Source organism: Neopsephotus bourkii, unplaced genomic scaffold (assembly GCF_033783945.1).
Source record: "Neopsephotus bourkii isolate Nb327-2 ecotype Australia unplaced genomic scaffold, CSIRO-AGI_Nbou_v1 NB_1433, whole genome shotgun sequence".
Taxonomy (NCBI): Eukaryota; Metazoa; Chordata; class Aves; order Psittaciformes; family Psittacidae; genus Neopsephotus; species Neopsephotus bourkii.
In genome coordinates, this window is record NW_026901910.1 from 3,787,067 (window position 1) to 3,804,391 (window position 17,325).

The 17,325-nt window shown below is 48.9% G+C and overlaps 2 protein-coding genes across 3 annotated transcripts in view; both read right to left on the reverse strand.

Annotated features, from left to right (window-relative positions):
* The window catches only part of SORL1 (sortilin related receptor 1), a 40,028-nt gene extending 35,537 nt beyond the window's left edge, over window positions 1-4,491 (reverse strand). For both annotated transcript variants that reach the window (XM_061368508.1, XM_061368507.1), the window contains exon 1: window positions 4,293-4,491. In XM_061368508.1, coding sequence (XP_061224492.1) covers window positions 4,293-4,460 — 168 coding nt within the window. In that variant the 5' untranslated portion in view covers window positions 4,461-4,491. The remainder of the gene's footprint in view (window positions 1-4,292) is intronic.
* A 3,791-nt stretch (window positions 4,492-8,282) lies between these two features.
* Window positions 8,283-12,384, reverse strand: SC5D (sterol-C5-desaturase). The gene is made up of 5 exons (XM_061368509.1): window positions 12,251-12,384; window positions 11,453-11,670; window positions 10,421-10,553; window positions 9,896-9,996; window positions 8,283-9,596 (listed from the first exon to the last, which is right to left on the reverse strand). Exons 2-5 carry the CDS (start codon window positions 11,660-11,662, stop codon window positions 9,171-9,173), a joined length of 870 nt encoding a protein of 289 aa, XP_061224493.1. The 5' UTR covers window positions 11,663-11,670; window positions 12,251-12,384; the 3' UTR covers window positions 8,283-9,170.
* Window positions 12,385-17,325: the final 4,941 nt, after the last annotated feature.

Sequence of the window (17,325 nt, forward strand, 5' to 3'; positions counted from 1 at the left end):
GCTGTTTTCTCTCTGCTACCAGCAATAGAGCTCTCTGTTAGCTGCTGTTTCTAAGGAGGAAGGAGGGGGGGTTGAGGCATGAGTCCTGTTTACCCCAGAAATGAGCAGGTCCCTCAGTGAGAGGGTCCCAGAGCTTGGGGCACGACAGAGAATTGAGGTTGCCCTGGTAAATTTGGGTAAGTGCTGCTGAAAATCACTCCCCCCTAACTGAGGCACGGAGGAAAGCAGCAGAGAAGGTCTGAAGCGCTGCTGGTGGAGCGTGCCATGAGCTGGTTATTACAGCTACAGAAGCTTAAGCGATGCCCCTGGGACACTGCAACGCTTGCTTAGTCCAACAGCAGGATCCGAGAGGAACCTGCTAAAGGGAAAACAATGAATAAACCCACAAATACCTCTCCTGGCTGCTGCCCTGCCAGGAGCAGGAATTGTGTAGCTTCCAAAGACCTGTCTCTCCTGGCAAGCTCAGGCACAAAAGCAAGTGCCAGGAGCTGGGAACCTTCACAGGGCAGCTGGGAAAGGGGCAGATGCAGTGATGGGAAGGGCTATCTGCCAACATAAGGATGAAAAGGCCGGGGAGTCTCCTCCTCAGCCCTTTGCTAGGACATGCCATCACCACCCAGTGCACCTCCATCATCTAAAGTCTGATCTGGGAAGGTCTCTGCCAGGCTGGCAAACTAGGTCAGAATTAAGTACGGTTCAGCTCCAACGCAGTGATTGATGTGTCCATTCACATAGCTGGATGGCATTTGCCCTGCACTTCTCTCCTTCTCTGAAAGAAGAAAGGCTCTTTGACAGCTTGCAGGTTGGGAGGGAAGAGAGCTAATGTGGGCGCTCCCTACCTGGGATGTTCTAATGGCCTCAGAAGAAGAGAAACTTCAGCTCTCTCTGCTCAGGCTCTATCCTGACCATAAACTCACCGTGTTTTAGGGTAGTTTGCCAACATGACTCAAGCCACTCTTGTCCTTTGCATTGAAGGCAGGTTTGGATGTCACCAGGAAACAAGAAGCTTGAGAGCAATGAAGTCGATTGCCCCAGAAGGGAAGGAGATGACTTGGTTGTTAGGGCAGGCAGGGCTCAGAGGATGGGGAGGCACAGACGTGATGGCCAGGCACAGATTAGGAGGTGGGGGGGAGTCTCAAGGCCTCAAAGCAGCAAAACAGAGGGTGATTTGGCTGCTGCAGGAGCAGCCAGTGGTTAGATATAAGATGTCTTTAGTCTCAGCATGGTTTAAAGCAAAGTTTTCTTGTGAGTTGCATGGTTTTGGGGGAGGTTTCAGATAAGCCCTTTCCAAAGATGGGAAAGGGCTGTCTGCAGATAAAGATTAGGCCTGTATGTGTGTAATTGCAGCCCAGCAGTGTAAATGCTCTCTGTAACTGTGATTCTCTCTCTTGCCCTTCAGGACTGGCAGACAGAGGCTACTGACAGACCCTAACCCTAGCTACGACATGACACCCGCTGGACACCAGCCTTATGGGCACCGAAGATGCTTCAGCCCAGCACATAGGTAGGCAGCCAAAGTGGCTGATTTTCTTTTCCTTCTCTGTTGCATGAAGCAAAGTCCTTGCAGTGATGTGGTTTATGGCTGGTTTTCCCCAGGAGGGGACGGGATTTACAGGATGTGTCCTGGAAATATAAAATCATGGAGCCAAGTACCCGTATCCAGGTCTGAGTAGGGATGTGTAGGCAAGAGCGTGGAGGTTTTTAAGGGACTGGAAGGTGAGCTGCAGCCTTGGTATTCAGGGGCCTGTGACAGGAAAAGGAGGGCAGTGTGTGGTGCTGTGGTTGCTGGAAGGGGTTTGGGGGTGATGCTGAACCTGGGGGGTGTAGGCAGCATTTGTCTTGCCATGGGGATGCTTCTCTGCTGTCAGTGGCAGCCTAGAAAAGACCTGTCCCGTGTGAGTGCTTGCTTTGTGCCGGTCTGTCCCCTGTGATGCTCACCAAGAGCCCCATAGAAGTGAGCACTGTGCAAGGTAACAAAACCCACTCTGTCTCAAAGCTGATGGTATCTGGAATCCTGTGTTTGGTGTCTTGGTTGCTGGTGCTTTTGGAGTGAGAAAAGCAGAGGTAAAGCTACAATGGCACAATACATAAGATGCTGGGCATCTTATTCTTTGAGGTTCCCATGCCACACATGCGAGTTGTGGAAGCCTGCCCAGCAAGGATGTGATCTATGGCAAGGATCTGGGCGAGGAACCTTATGTCTTTGGTGTCTATGGCAAGAGGGCTCTGAGCCTGTTACTGCCTGTGTTTGGACTTTCTTCCCCTCTTTGCTTCTGGTTTGTGTGAGGCATCCTTCCCTCTTGCTCCGGTCCCCCAGCATCATCACCCATGGTAGCGACAGGCAGCACCGACCTCCTGCATTGTGCTTTCCTTAACCTCAGAGCTAGGCTGGGCTTTAAGCTGTGCTATGAGGCTGTGCTGAGATCACAGTCGAGAGCTGGGGAAGGGCAGGGAATTTCAGGGCATGAGCCAGCACGTAGCATATGGCCAACCAACCTGCCAAATGCACAGGAGCAGGATGTGTCCCAGATAAGGCACTGCAGTAGCACGGCACTAAGATGCTCGGTCCAAGCATTGCTTCTTAGATGATGTCCCTGCTCCAGGACCACTTTCTGACTGCACGACTTTCTGGTGCCAGTGACCAGAGGACTTAGGGATCGTTAGGTGCTTGTGGCAAGTTGTGAGACCCCTAAGCATCATGTGCACAGCTTTCTGGCTTCCTAGGTGTTAGTATCTCCATGCGGCCAGATCTGTACAGGGGCTAGGACACACAGGCTCCCTCTTGTCCCTCTTTATTAAAGCAGACCCTGATTTAAAGCACTGTTTAGTGCCAATAAACTCTTCCTGGTGACATGAAGAACATGGGCTTTAAAACTCATACATCCTGTCCTGAAGCAGCAGAAGGACCGGGTTTTATAAAGCAGCCTTGAAGCCATCTGCCATGCCACCAATGAGAGTGACTCTGTTCTCTGGGCAAATCCCCTCTGAAAGATCAAGGCAACAAGGAAAGACCAAACAGTGGCAAACTGTTGAACTGCTTCCTATTAGTTCTGTTGTGGATAGCACCAAGGTTACTGCACTGTCTGTTAGCTGCAGCTGTATGACCAAGCAATAGGGGCTGCTCCTACCAAAGCAGCTCTGTACCTGACCCGGGAAGGCAGCTTAGGTAAAAGCCATAGGGAGACAGAAGGACAAGTGCCACAACTGTCTCGATGTGGATGAGAACCAAGTGCCATGTTTGTTCTAAAATGAGGTAGCTGCATTATGCTAAACCCAGCCAAATGTTGAGGAGGTAGAAGAGGAGGCGAAGCAGATTCTCAAGGCAAGGAGGAACAGCTTTTTCTGTCCTCTAAACGGGGGAATGAGAGCAGGGCTTTAGGAGCAGCACCAGCCCCTTGTGTGCCCCTTGAGCAGCTCTGGAGCCTCACGGCCGGCTCTTTCTCATCCTACAAGTAACAAAAAGGGGAAATCATAGGGCACCCAGAAGGGAAAGTGCTAACTAAGGAGGTAAATGCAGATGTTCCTCTGAGCTGGTGTCCCCGTGTCCCCCCTCTAGCAGCCTTTCAGACACATGATAGGACACAGGCAGCATAAGCAAGGAGGGTCAAGTGGGGCAGAATCTTTAAGGCTGGAGCTTTCCATTGCAGGCACCTGGGCAGCTCGAGTATAATTCCTTATCACCCCTAAAGTTGTGTGGAAAAGGGAAGGCAAGGGGGAGCCTTTATGGTCCTGCCAGCAAAACTTGCCAATGAATCAAGCCCAAGAAGGGATACGTTTAGAAATAGCAGTTTCTATGGGTTTTGTTTTTTTCTGATGAGCAAGTCATCTTCCCCCTCTTTCACAAGGAGTAGTAGAGGATGGATTAAAAATGCATTGGAGGAGCCCTTCTTAAGGAGAAGGTCATGGTGCCTCTTCCACCAGCCAGCTCCTGAGCATAGAGATGCTCACCACGAGCATCCCTCGGTGAGGAGCTGCTGCCCACCGCCCGCCGCAGGGAGAACCAGCAGAGAGGGGACAACCTGGCCCATCTCCCTAGCGCATGCCCTTGGCCACCCGGCACCTAGCGCTGGAAACGAGCCCTGGAATATAACCCGCAAACCTGAGCAGTGCCACTACTTTGGGAAGGCTCTGGGAGAAACGGGAAGGGAAGGGGGTCAGGGATCAGCAGCGACCCCGTACCCAGGGCCCGCCGGGCATCCCTATGGGGGGGACCCGCTCCATCCCGCGCCGCCAGCCCCGTGGGTACCGCGGCGGTACCGCTCCCGGTGCCCCCCATCCCCTTCGCGTCTCACCTGCCCGTACACCTGGATGGGCTGCGGCGCGGTGTCGGCGTGCGGCGGCGGCGGCAGCAGCGCGGGGTGCCCGGCGGCCGCCAGCAGCAGCACCAGCAGCGGCGGAGGCAGGAGGCGGCGGGGGAACGGCCCGGCCCGGCGCTCCCCGCCGCTGCTCCGCGTCGCCATGTTCGAGCCGCCGGGGGCCGCGGCCGGGGCCGGGCGGAGCGGAGCGGAGCCGCCGCGCCGCCGCCCGGAGAGAATGTGCAATGGGCAGCGGAGCCGCTCCCCCCCCCCCCCCCAACCTTCCCCCCCCCCGGAACAGGGAGCTGCGCCCTCCTCGGGGGATGCTCGGGACCTGAGCGGGGTACAGGGAAAGGATGGGGTTGGAATGAAGCCAAGCGGAACGACGAGAGATGGAGGGAAAATTGCATGCGAGTCAATGGGATAACCTCAAACAAAACGCGTCAAAAGCATTGCAGCATCTTCCTTTTATGAGGTTTTCATCCCACCCTCCCCCAAAAGAGCCAAGCTTCACTTTTCCTCCCCAGCAGTGCGTGCCCCTCAGCCATAGGCGTAAAGCACCCCAGTATCAGTGGGAAGTGGTGCGATTGTCTGTGCAAGCATCCAGGCTGAGGTTTAAGCGTTCAGGATCTGCTTGGCTTGTGGTTTGGAACACTTTCCAGCCTCCTGGAAGCTCTCTGCTGCTCATTCCCACCGGTCCTGCTCACAGCAGTGTACTCAGTCCCTCTGCTTTCTCCAGGTCAGCTTCTGATCAGTTTCTCTGGTAGTTTAATTTCTGTTCCCAGGATGCCCCCTTTGGTTTTAAACATCCACCAGCTTTGTGCAGCCATGCAACTGGAGCAGTGATGGTCTTCCATGCATTGGTTTGAGGCTCCTTGCTATGTCTTATGTGTCATGGGAAAGAAGAGCAGCCAGTAGAGATGTCTGTTTCCTATAGCCAATGATGTGTGAAGTCTGCATGGTGTAAATGCATCAGGGAGATGATCCTGTGGGTCAACGGTAATGCTTTGTGTGCAGTCTTTGCAAAGCACTGCCGCAGTGTCAGGATCCTTGCAAGGATGCAAGAAGAGGCTGGTGAGGGACCTATTGGTGGGACAGCTTAGTAGGCAGTAACATAGGTCCTTGCTATTGGGAGTGATGATTTGGGTGCAGTGAGGAACTCTGCCTGCCTCTGAATGGAAGATGAAGGCATAGGTGGATGTCAAGGGGAGAGAGGAAAAGTGCAAATGATTTCCCAGGTTATGGTGACAGACTTCCCCCTGTTACAGTTCTGGTAGTCCTCAGAGGTCTCAGTTTCTGCCATCTTCCTGGGCAGAGCTGGGAAGGTGAGTGCTGCTGTCCTGGGATTTCTAACACTGTTAGGAAAGCTTCAAAGACAGTGGATGTGACCCAGCAGTGAAGGAATGGGAGCTTGTAAATCCCATGGACAGCACCAAGGCAGTCTCGTTCCCCCTCCCTTCACTTGCTTTAACAGCAGAAACATTGTCCAGTGCTTTCCCTGAGGTGCTTTCACCTAGAAACCTAGTTAATGTATTTCAATTACTGAGTCAATACAATTATAAGCCCTCCTAATAAAGCTTTTAGTGGTCTTCACTCAGTGTAACGTCCCCCCAGAGGACTGGAGGTCACCATGGGTAAGGGCAGAGGGAGTTTTATTGCATGGGAATCCCAGTTTCACTCTGGAGTGGGCAGCTGAGGGGCACCCAAAAAGGCTATGCCATCATTCCCAAAAGCACTGCCATGTCCGAGTGTCCATCTCATTGCACATGAAATGACTGTTCTTTGCCAAATCCTGCCCCAAAACAGGAATAGTGCGAGGATAGGATAAGAAACAGTAAGAAATTGGCAACTGGCTTTGTTAGCACTTTGTAAAGGGGGGAACTTGATGAGTGGTGGGTTCAGCATCCTCCTCCTGGCCTCTGTTGAGCTCTCCAAGCAATGGAGCTCAGAATGGTCCCTGTTCCTGCCTTGGGACTCCCTGTGCCAGGTCCCTGCTGTGGGTGCAAGGGAAAGAGTGGTATCAAGGACTGCTTGGGTGAATGCAGTGCTGGTAAGTGCTAGGAGATGAATAGCTCTTTCTGTGTGCAGGGAAACACACGTTTCCTTTGCCAAAGGTATTTTTTTTGTTTCTTGAAAAGAAAAAGGCTCCTGCTCTAAAGGGGAGGGGGAGCAGAGCAGAGCAGAGTTGATTTGAAGGCCCATCTGGATTTCATCAGCACCAAATACTGTGAACTCCAAGAGCAAGGCAACGAGCCCCTGCACCCCTGGGTTTCCTTCCCCTCTCCCACTCACCTTTCCCTGGTGCAGCTCTAGAGGTTTTGGAGGGTTTAAGGAACCACAGAACATCAGCCCCCCACAGGGCCTCAATGAGACTGTGGGTAGAGTTGTTTAAAGGATGTTGCTGGCATTGCTGGGATCTGAGCCCCAACAAGTGGGAATGCTGGGGATGAGAGCCCATGAGCAGACCAAGGTGTGTGTCCAGTGGGCAGGTCTCGGAGCAGGATTGGTAATTTGCTTTTGTTATGTGGGAAGGATGAGGGCACATCAATGGGCCCTTGCTGATGCTGTATGAAAGGGACGTTTGCTAAAGCAATGGGAATGCCTGCTGGGGATGCCTGGGGCATTTGCAGATCTGCTCTGCAGCTGAAGTACTTATTATGGTTTGTGTGATGGGTTTTCTCCTCAGCCCAGGGAATTACTGCCGCAGAGGGGCCCTTCAGTGCACTGTCTGGCAGGTCTAACAGTCCCAGTGACCTTGGTTCAAGCCGCAATCTCAGAGCAAGCTCTCGCCCCAGTGCAGTTGGTTTCCTTGTGCCTTCCCTTGTCTTTCTGCTTGACAAACACCCAAAGACATTAGCATACACTCGGCACTAACAGGCTATAAACCCTCCATCCCAAGGAACAACACAGGATAAGATGAGCCCAAACCAGCCGTGCCTTAGGCAGTGCCTGGCGGCTCCGGGATGCCCCTCATGCATCCTGCAGCACAGCAAAACCATTCCTGTCTCTGGGCCCCATGCTTCTGGGGCAGCAAGGAGGAGGAGGAGGGCTGGCCACGCAGGTGCAGCTCCTGCCGCTGGTGTGCTGTGAGCAACATCTCCATCTTGTGGTAACAGCAGCATCAGGGTCCCAAAGTAACATAACTGCGTTTGGCTGTTGACTGCTTCTCACTCCCCAAGTGTCTTCCCATGGATTTCCTGCTCCAAGGTGTATGCCTGACCACCCTGGCAGTGGTTTTGTGCACACTTTAGGTGTTGGCAAGCCCATTGCTGTGCATTAGGCTCACTGAAGGCAGAGGCACAGGGTGATGAGAAAGCCTAAGGCTTTTCCCAAGGGTCTAATGTCAGGGAATACTAGGGAAAGGTTACCGTGGTGGTTGGCTGTGATTGACGTGGGCTTTGCCCTGACCCTTGGCACTTCTCCCGGCTCCAAGTTAATCAGCAAACAGGGGTCAGGGTTCCCTGTGCAGCTGGGGGAGAACAAGCTGTGCAGGGAGGTGAAAGCACAGCATGGCCCAGGCAGGGGACTGCACCAGCAGGAGAACAGGACCTCCCAGGGCAGTCAGCACAGGGGATGCTGCTGGCTTTCCCTGGTGGCACAGGCATCCCTCATCCTGTTGGGTGCCACACAGTGCAGCGATGTGACCTCGAGCCGTATCTTGCCTGAGATAGAGCATAGCTCTGCAGGGAACAGCAGAATCCTTTGCTCTAAGGGGTTTTTGGTCACTGTAACCCTGGAGGGGACTCACCAGGCATAGGAGCTTGGCTGTACCATACCAGGGAAACATACATGTGCCCTATGCTCCAGCACTGTCCATATGCTGCATGTGAACAGCCGCCGGTGAAGTTCCAGCCCATCCTCACAGCTTTGCATCAGTCTGGATATATGTTCTGGTTTTCTATTCTAATAATATATTATATATTCTATTTTTGAGGTGACACAAATGGCTTCAGGAGCGAGAGCAAAGGGACCATACAAACAGCCAAGTTGGCAAGTAAGATTTATTGAATGCAGGTCAGACCCAAAAGTGGGATAACCAGATTTCAGCAGGAAGCACATTGGGCATGAAGAGGAAAAACCAGCCATGAACCTACAAGAGCAGCCCCCACCCCTTCCTTTTGTGCTCCTACTCCTTCCCCAAACCCAGTGTCCTCAGGGAGCCCTAGGGACACACAGGACTCAATGCCTCTCTTTGTCCTACAGGATGCTGCTTCCCGGATGCACCCCTTCAGCACCCTGCAGGACATCCCTAAGAGAGAAGAAGGATGAGAGCATGTCGAGCACTGAGGAATCACGTTGCATCTTGAGGCCACGCTGAGGAGCCATGGGGAGGATCCACATCATTCCAAAAGGTTGGTGTTTGTGGCTTTTCCTTGTGAAACACAGCTCAAAAAAGAGAAAGAACAACAAAAAGCAGCATCTTCAGCCTCTTGGCTGGATCTGACTGCACTCATCCCAATGGACTCCGTGTTGGCAGTGGTGGATCGGCGACAAAGGCATGGAGCACACACGAATGGAGACCCTGCTGCGAGCATGTTATTGTTCTGCTTGTGCCATGTTATTGTTCTATCTGTGCCATTGTTCCTTTTGTGAAGCAGCAGCACAGTACTAAAGGGACCTTAGTGGAGATCCAACGGCAGCTGAATTGGAATAGGGGGAGCGGGGCAGGTCTGTAATGTAGAGTGAGGCTGGACTCTGCCGTTTTGGGAGCAGGGGAAGAAGGCTACAGTGCTCACCACGAATCATCCTGTGTCAGTCACGCCATCAAGGGACAGGGGCTCTTTGTCCGTAGGAAAGTAGTCTCAAGGCCAGGGAGGAACAGGATGAGATCCGGCCATGGAACCTCATCCCAGAGAGGGAATAGGCTGGGGAAGCCTACTCAGTTTTGGAAGCCGGGACACCATTGGGTGCCCCCGGCTCTTTCTCTCGGAGCTTGCGCAAGTAATCGTGGGGGCCTTTGCCCTCAAAGGCCGTGGGGCTCTTGTAGGAGCCACCAATCTTGTCCCAGAGGGTGAAGTACTGCCCGTAGTTGTAGTCGAAGTACAAGTGGTGGTCGGTGTGGTGGGCCGAGCCGTTGATGATGTGCCGCAGGAGGCGAGGGACGCGGTAGTCGCCATCGTGAATGGAGATGGTCCAGACGTTGACAAAGATGTAGAGGCCCAAGTAGGTGATTTTGTGTAGGGGGAAGAGGAAGGGGTAGACGTGGTAGGGCAGGCTCTGCATGAAGCCATCGACAGGGTGGAAAGCATGGCTGGCGAAAGGCGTTGCAATCTTCCAGAGGTGGTGGGGCTTGTGGAAGCGCTGCAGGGAGAAGTACGCTGTCAGTGCTCAAGGATGATGGTGATGGTGCCCTCTTTTAGGGGGTTTTCTGCCCAAGGGCAACTCATTGCCCAGGGGACATCACCACTCAAAGGGCAGGAGATGTACACCCTCATGGGCTTTTGGTTCCCATTGCATTGTGGACTGAGGTGAGGCGATGCCTCCTACAGCCACACCAACCCCACTGTCCCAGCCACATGCTCCTAAGGAGGAACATCTTAGTCATGGCCCTGGAATGGGATGACGGCTCCTGTCTGGAACCCACCAAACCCATCTTGTACCTTATAGAACAGTTTGTGGTGGAGACCACGGTGTATCCAGTAGATGCCCATGTCGGTGAAGAATAGGAAGGACAGCATGCTGAGGAAGACACCAGACCAGCCTGGGGGAACAGGAGTGTTAGGGGTGATAGAAGGCAGTGAGGAGCTGGGGTCTGCAGGGGCCAGGGAGGCACATTAGGGTCTGTCCCATCAAGGAGATGGGGTCAGACAGTCTCCTGTGACTTGGGAAAAGTGAGCCAGGCACTGGTTTGTAGGGAGCAGCACCCAGGGAAGTGAAGGCTTTCTTTTATGGAGGGGAGTGTGTGTCAATCAGGCTGTCCCTAAGCTAGGGGTGATGGGCACTTCCTCATGCTGTCCTTAGGGGAACTTGGGATTGTGACTATCAGACGGGACCAGCTTGAGGGAGGAGGTACCCGGGTGGACAGCTCTGGGCTCGTACAAGGTGCATCATCATCATCAGGAGAAACAGTGGCATGCCACTAGCCAAAGCACTGGCCTGGCTGGGGACACAGGGGAGCAGCTCACCATACGGGGAGTCCTGGATGTTGTCGTAGAGCTTGCTGTAGCCCCGCACCTCGGCGAAGAACAGGGCGACAGTGGGCACGCTGATCCAGGGCAGGGAGCGCAGCGCGTAGGCAATCTCCCGCTGCACTTGGTTCTGTGAGGATGCAGCAGGAGAGAGCGGTTGGGGAGCGAGGAGCTGGGCAGAGACCCCAGAGCCCCCCATGTCCCAGCCTCCCCTGATATGTATGGGGGATATGGGGTGTTTGTGGAAAGCCATGTCCACAGCAGGCCAGGGTCGAATGCACTGTGCAAGTGGTACTTGTTTCTGGTCAGGAATGGATGAGGGCATGGATGGGGAGCAGAGGGATGAGTGAGGCAGCCTGTGGCTGTGGAAGGTGCAGAGTGGGAAGTGATGAGTGTATCAGTAGGGCCAGGTCTGGGCAGGGGGTCACCCACAACTGGAGTGTTCAGTCCCAGCCTTAGGACAGGGCAGTCTGGCATCCCTGCGGGACTCATGTCAGGGGTGGTCTCTGAGCTGGTCTCAGTGCCTTTAGGGGGCTTCTAGGGGCTCAGTTTGGAGGTTGAGGAGGGGATTAAGTTGGGCTCGTTGAGCCTGGAGAACAGAAGGCTCAGGGGAGACCTTGTAACTGTCTTCCAATACCTAAAGGGGGGCCTACAAGAAATCTGTAAGAAATATACAAGAAATGATGGCACGCAGTGGCAGGACAAGGGGAACAGTTGTAAACTGACAGAAGGAAGATTTAGATCAGATATTAGGAAGAAAATCTTTGCTATGGGGATGGTGAAATGCTGGAACAGGTTGCCAAGAGAAGCTCACAGTGTTCAAGGCTAGGTTGGACGGGGCTTGGAGCACCCTGGTTTAGTGGGAGGTGTCCTTGCCCTTCCTGCCCCTCGCAGGGGCTTGGAACAAGATGATTTTTAAGGTCCCTTCCAACCCAAACTATTCCGTGATTCTACAATCTCATAAGTGGTTCAGGGCAGGGGTTGATATGGGAGAAAAGCTGGGGGGGAGGTGACTTGGGGTGCACCCACCTCTAGGAACTGAGGATGTTTCTTGAGTTCATGGTCAAAGATGAAGTAGTAGCTGAGGGTGCCAAAGAGGAGGTAGAGGGCGAGGGCCCCCAGGTTGGTGATGACGAAGAGGCTGAGGAGCTGGCGGAAGGGCTCTCCTTCGGGCCAGCTGGAGGGGTACACGTAGGGTGTGAGGATGTGCTGGTCAGCAGCAGCCAGGACCAGGTCCATGGTGGCTCCTGGGGGAAAGAGAAAGGGTCAGTGTTAGTGGTCGCAGGAGGTGTCCCACCTCTGCAGCCCCTGCTCAACCATGGGGCTATAGGGGTCGGGTCCAAGCAGTGCATTAGATCGTGGTGGCAGAGAAGCTCTTAGATGCCTCACGCATGGTGGCAGGGAGGTGCTCGCATGCCTCACGTACCTTAGCCAGGCGTGTGAGGCATGTCAGGGAGATGTAGGTTGCGGGGTATAAAGCATCTTCCGTGGTCTTTATACCGCACAACAGCTACGGGCTCCCCTGTTTGTAGGACAGGGTCCCAACCGGGTGAAAGGATGGCAGCGGTGTGTAGGCTTTGGGGAGCACAAGCTCCTTTTTTGGGGGGGGGGGGGCATGGCAGCATCTGTCGCTTTCAGAGCGATTCCAGCAGTGCCCATCGGGGATCCCGGTGCGAGAGGGGCGATACCGGCGCAGGGGGTGGGGATTGATGCGTTTGGATGGGGAAACGCGGCCGGGCGCGGTGTCAGCGCCGGCGGCTCCGCTCCGTGCGTGCCCCCCCCCCCACCTCCTCCCTCCCCTTCCCCATGTCCCGGTCCCCCCCGTACCTGCTGCGGGTCCCGGTGCGGCGGAGAACGGGGGGGAGAGGGGGGGCAAGGGACGGGGCGGGGCGGAGCCGCCCGGTATCGCCACGCGACGTCAGCGGCGGCAGCGGCTCTCGCCACCGGAGGGGGCGGTGACGTTGCGGAGGGGCGGGGCTACGGCGGTGACGTGTATAGGGGAAGCGGTCGGTGCGAGCGAAGGGATGCAGGAGGTGGGATACTGGGATGCTCTTCCCTATGAGGGTAGCAGTGCTCAAGGCCGGTTTAGGGCGACTTGCTCCAGTGGAAGGTGTCCCTGCCCCTTACAACAAGATGAGCTTTAACACCCCTTAGAATCGAAACCATTCCATGATAACCAAAACAGGTGGTTGTGTACGCAGTATTTATTTCCAAAGGTCTGGAATGCACCTTGTTGTGTAAAGCAAAGTCCATGGGGGTTGCTGCTCTGCAGCGTGCTTCATGCTCCTCCTTCTCGTGTAGGGTCAATGGTGGTTTATTTCATGTTATTAAATACCTGTGTGCCCTGTGATCCATAGGGAGGCTGTGTGCTAATAAACCAGTCTGGCCTGATGGTAGGGATAAATACAGGGTAAGCTTTGAGGTGTGCATCGAGCCAAGTCAAAATGAAGGAATTTCCCAAGGCATGATTTGGAAGGGGTAGGTCTGGAGATAGTGAGCCAAGATCTGTGCAGATACTTATTAATACATAATAGGGTGCTTATTCATTTATTTGCATTTATTTACATATAATAGGGTATAGATTCATCTATATAATAGGGTGTATATTCATTTATTTTTATTTATATTTATATATTATAGGCTGTATATTCATTTATTTGTATTTATTCACATCTAATAGGGTATAGATTCATTTATGTGTATTTCTATACAACAGGGTGGATATTCACTTGTGTTTATATATAATAGGGTACATATTCATTTATTTGTATTTATATAATAGGGTTGATATTCATTTATTTGTATATAAGAGGGTATATAGTCATGTATTTGTAATTATATACATATTTATATATAACAGGTTTTATATCTAATAGGGGTATATTCATTTATTTGTATTCATTTATATTTATTTATTTATTATCATAGGATGTATATTCATTTATTTCTATATAATAGGGTGTAGATTCATTTATGTGTATTTACTTGTATTTATATACAATAGGGTTTGTATTTATGTATCATAGGGTATATATTTATTTGCATTTATAGATAATAAAGTGTATATTCATTTACTTGTCTTTATTAATATATAAATTCATTTCTATATAATAGGGTATAGATTAATTTATATATAATAGGGTGTATAGTCATGTCTTTGTATTTATATATAATAGGGTCTATATTTCTATTTATATATATTTATACATAATACCATGTATATTCATTTATTTGTATTTATTTGTATTTATATATTTATATAAAAAGGTTGTATATTCATTTATTGTATTCATTTACATATATTTATATATATGATAGGGTGTATATTCATTTATGTGTATTTATTTATATAAATATTTATATAAAATAGGTTGTATACTCATTTGTTTGTACTTATTTATATTCTATTTGGTGTATATTTATTTTTATTTATATATAATAGGGTATAGATTCACTTATTTGTATTTATATATATTTCTATATAAATATACATCTACATATAAATGTATAGTCGTTTATTTACATATAATAGGATGTATATTTATTTGTATTTATTCATATATAATAGGGTATAGATTCATTTATGTGTATTATTTTGCATTTATTTATATAAAATAGGGTGTTTATTCAATTATTTTTATTTATTTAAATATAATAGGGTGTATATTCATTTATTTGTATTCATTCATATATAGTAGGGTATAAATTCTTTACATATAATAGGGTATAGATTCATTTATTTGTATTTATATAATAGGGTGTATATTTGTATTTATGTATATTTATATACAATAGGGTGCGGATTCATTTATTTGTGTTTATATTTATTCATATATGATAGGTTATAGTTTTATTAGTATTTATATATAATAAGGTATAGATTCATTTGTAATTATATATAATAGGGTATGTATTTGAATTTGTATATAATAGGGTGTATATATGTTTATAGCCTATGATATATTAATAAATATAAAGACAAATAAATGAATCTATATCCTATACAAGTATACATGAATAAGTACAAATAAATAAATATACACCCCATTTTGTATACAAATATATTAATTCACATGTAATAGGGTATAAATTATACATGCATATATAGGTATGGGGTGTGTGTATATATACACACACATGTATACCCTATTATATTATTATGTATAAATGAAAATATACCCTTTGATATATGAATATATAAAAATACAAATCAATGAATCTATATCCTATTATATTCAAGTACTGTTATATATGCATATATGTATTTATATATAATAGGTATTTATTTATATAGAGACATATATCTATTTTAGTATATTTATATATATTGCAAGATCTCAGTAATTCAAGCAGCCTGACCGACTCTGTCACCTCAGTAAAAATCATATCCAACACTTAATAAAATTAATTGCATTGAGTGTATCTTATCCTTAAGACCCTTTAGTGCAGGATATAAGCACTTTAGAAAGCCTTTCCCCCTGCTTGACCACCCTCCCTGTAGAAATCACATACTCAGTGCATTGATAGTAGTTTACCCTTAAATATTCATAGTTCAAGTAACAAAGAGTTTTGTATGGTCGGTTATGTAGTCTTTTAACCACCTGGCTTTGTCTATGCAATACATTCCGTACTAGCTGTTTTAACCTTGGAAGAAGAGCTAAATGTACCATTTGGTGCGCTTATAACCCCAAAATAGACAAGAAGCTCATGAGAGTCATAGAAGGACTTGTAAAATGAGGAATAAGTCCTGGGGAATACTTGCAAATACACCTTACCTTTCAGGATTGCCTTTTGTAATCGATAGAAATGGTTTCTGATATTGATCAATGCCTTTTTCCTACCTACAAAGCTAGAGATGTAGTTAAAAATCTTGTTAAAAGGAATTATACCCCGATTTGTGGTTCCAGAAAGTATCTCTTACAATAATGGGATTCATTATATTGTAGAAATAGTACAAGTGTTGTCCAAGCTTTTACAAGTTAAATGGGAAATTACATCTCCAAAAGGGAAGTGGAAAGAATGAATCAGGACCTCATACTGCTAAACTTTGCCAAGAAACACACCTAAAGTGGACAGGAATTGCCCATAGGGCTTCTGCAAATTTAGATAGCCCCTTTGAATTTGAATGTGGGAAAGGATATCTTATTAACTCTTTGAATGCTAAGGGGGACCAAATGCATACAAAAGTACATTTGATGACTATTTCATAGACTTTCTTCTCGCTACACAGGTACCTAAAGCAACAGGCTTGGCTTGGCCACGCTGACTCACCCGTTCCAAGCAGGAGACAGTCTTTGTCTAAACATGGAAGGGTGACACACTCAAAGAAGTAAAAAAGCCTTGACACTGAGCTGAAAACTTAAACTGCAGTGAATGTGGAAGGAATCAGCTCCCGGATCCATGACACACAAGTAAAGGCAGCACTGGAATCTGATGACCGCAAGATGCCTGGATTGGGGAGCTCAAACTCTGATAAAGTCATGAACAGATAGACTGCACTGGGGAAATAAATAGAACTTGGTTATGTAGAGGTTGGGGCACCTATGATTGATTAACTGGTTTTCTGCATTTAAACCTATGCAGTTTAATAAAAGAAATAATAGTGAAATCTAAGAGACTCCTCAAATCATCATTTCATAGGCTCAAAGGTGGGGGGGAGGGATGGAATTTGCCATGGTGCAAATGATGTCTGGTGAGATTAAAACCAGCACTTAGGAAACACAAGACTTTGTATAAGCAATACATTCTTAACTACCTTAACCTGGGAAAAAGAGCTAAAGGACTGATAACAGGACAACACCTGCACCAGAAGGTGCTGAAGACAAAACAGCACTGAGCTTATCCTTAAGATTTGTTTAGTAGCACTACAAAAGTACAAGTACTACAAAATAAAGTAGTCTACAAGAAAAGGCAGTAACTGGGTCTAATAGAACGGTGGCAGGGATAGACTGTGACCACTGACTCAATTCAGAACCAAAAAAGCTTGCCCCCAAACACCATCATGGGGCACACTATCTAAGTTACATGGCAAGCAAGAGCAATTTACCCCATGTAAGACAGACTACTAATTAATCATATATTAGCTAACTTTTGACCAATTAAATGTAACTAACTTATTTGTCCTTGCATATGTAAACCATGGCTCTATAATCTTCCTGGCAAGTGTGATCTCACTTCCAGAGAGATACTACAACTGCTTTTTCCTTCTGAGATCCACAAGGAATTAATTCCCCCTCCAGCCCAGCTTCTATGTTGTCCCATTCACTTGACCTAGAACACAGTAGAAATGCCTGCTCCTTTGCTTCTCTTAAAGGCTGACCAATACCCTCAAACCACTGCTCCTCACCCCTCGTGGGGACCCTCTCCCCGTCCTCACCACCATCAATCACACAGGACCACACCATTTACGAAGGATTACAACACATTTTATTCCCACGCAGCCGTGTCACTGAGTACAAACATAAGACACAAACACCAACACAGACAGACAGCCCCCCCACAGGGCCATTCACAACTGTCCCACCAGGCAGCCCATGCCAGTGGACCCCGACCCTGCCCTCGCCCTCTAAAACCCTCTGCCACGGCGCACCACGCAAACACAGCGGAGAATTCCATCCCTTATTCCTCTGGCTCTCCTGCTCACGAGAAAACACCTCTTTACAAACACTGGGACTGGCTTTTCACCATTACAGCACAGTAACGAGCTTCCCAGACTGGCAGGGACAAGCTCAGCTTTCCACTGCATCCTCAACAACAGCTCTGCTCTGGAGAGCTAAAGGGTGACATGCTCCCAGTGCATCACGACATCCAACAATGATGCCGTGCTGCTCCAGCCCACGACCCGTACTGCAGCACCTACCTCTGGTTGAGTCCGTGCACTCAGAAGGCACTGACAGCAGCCC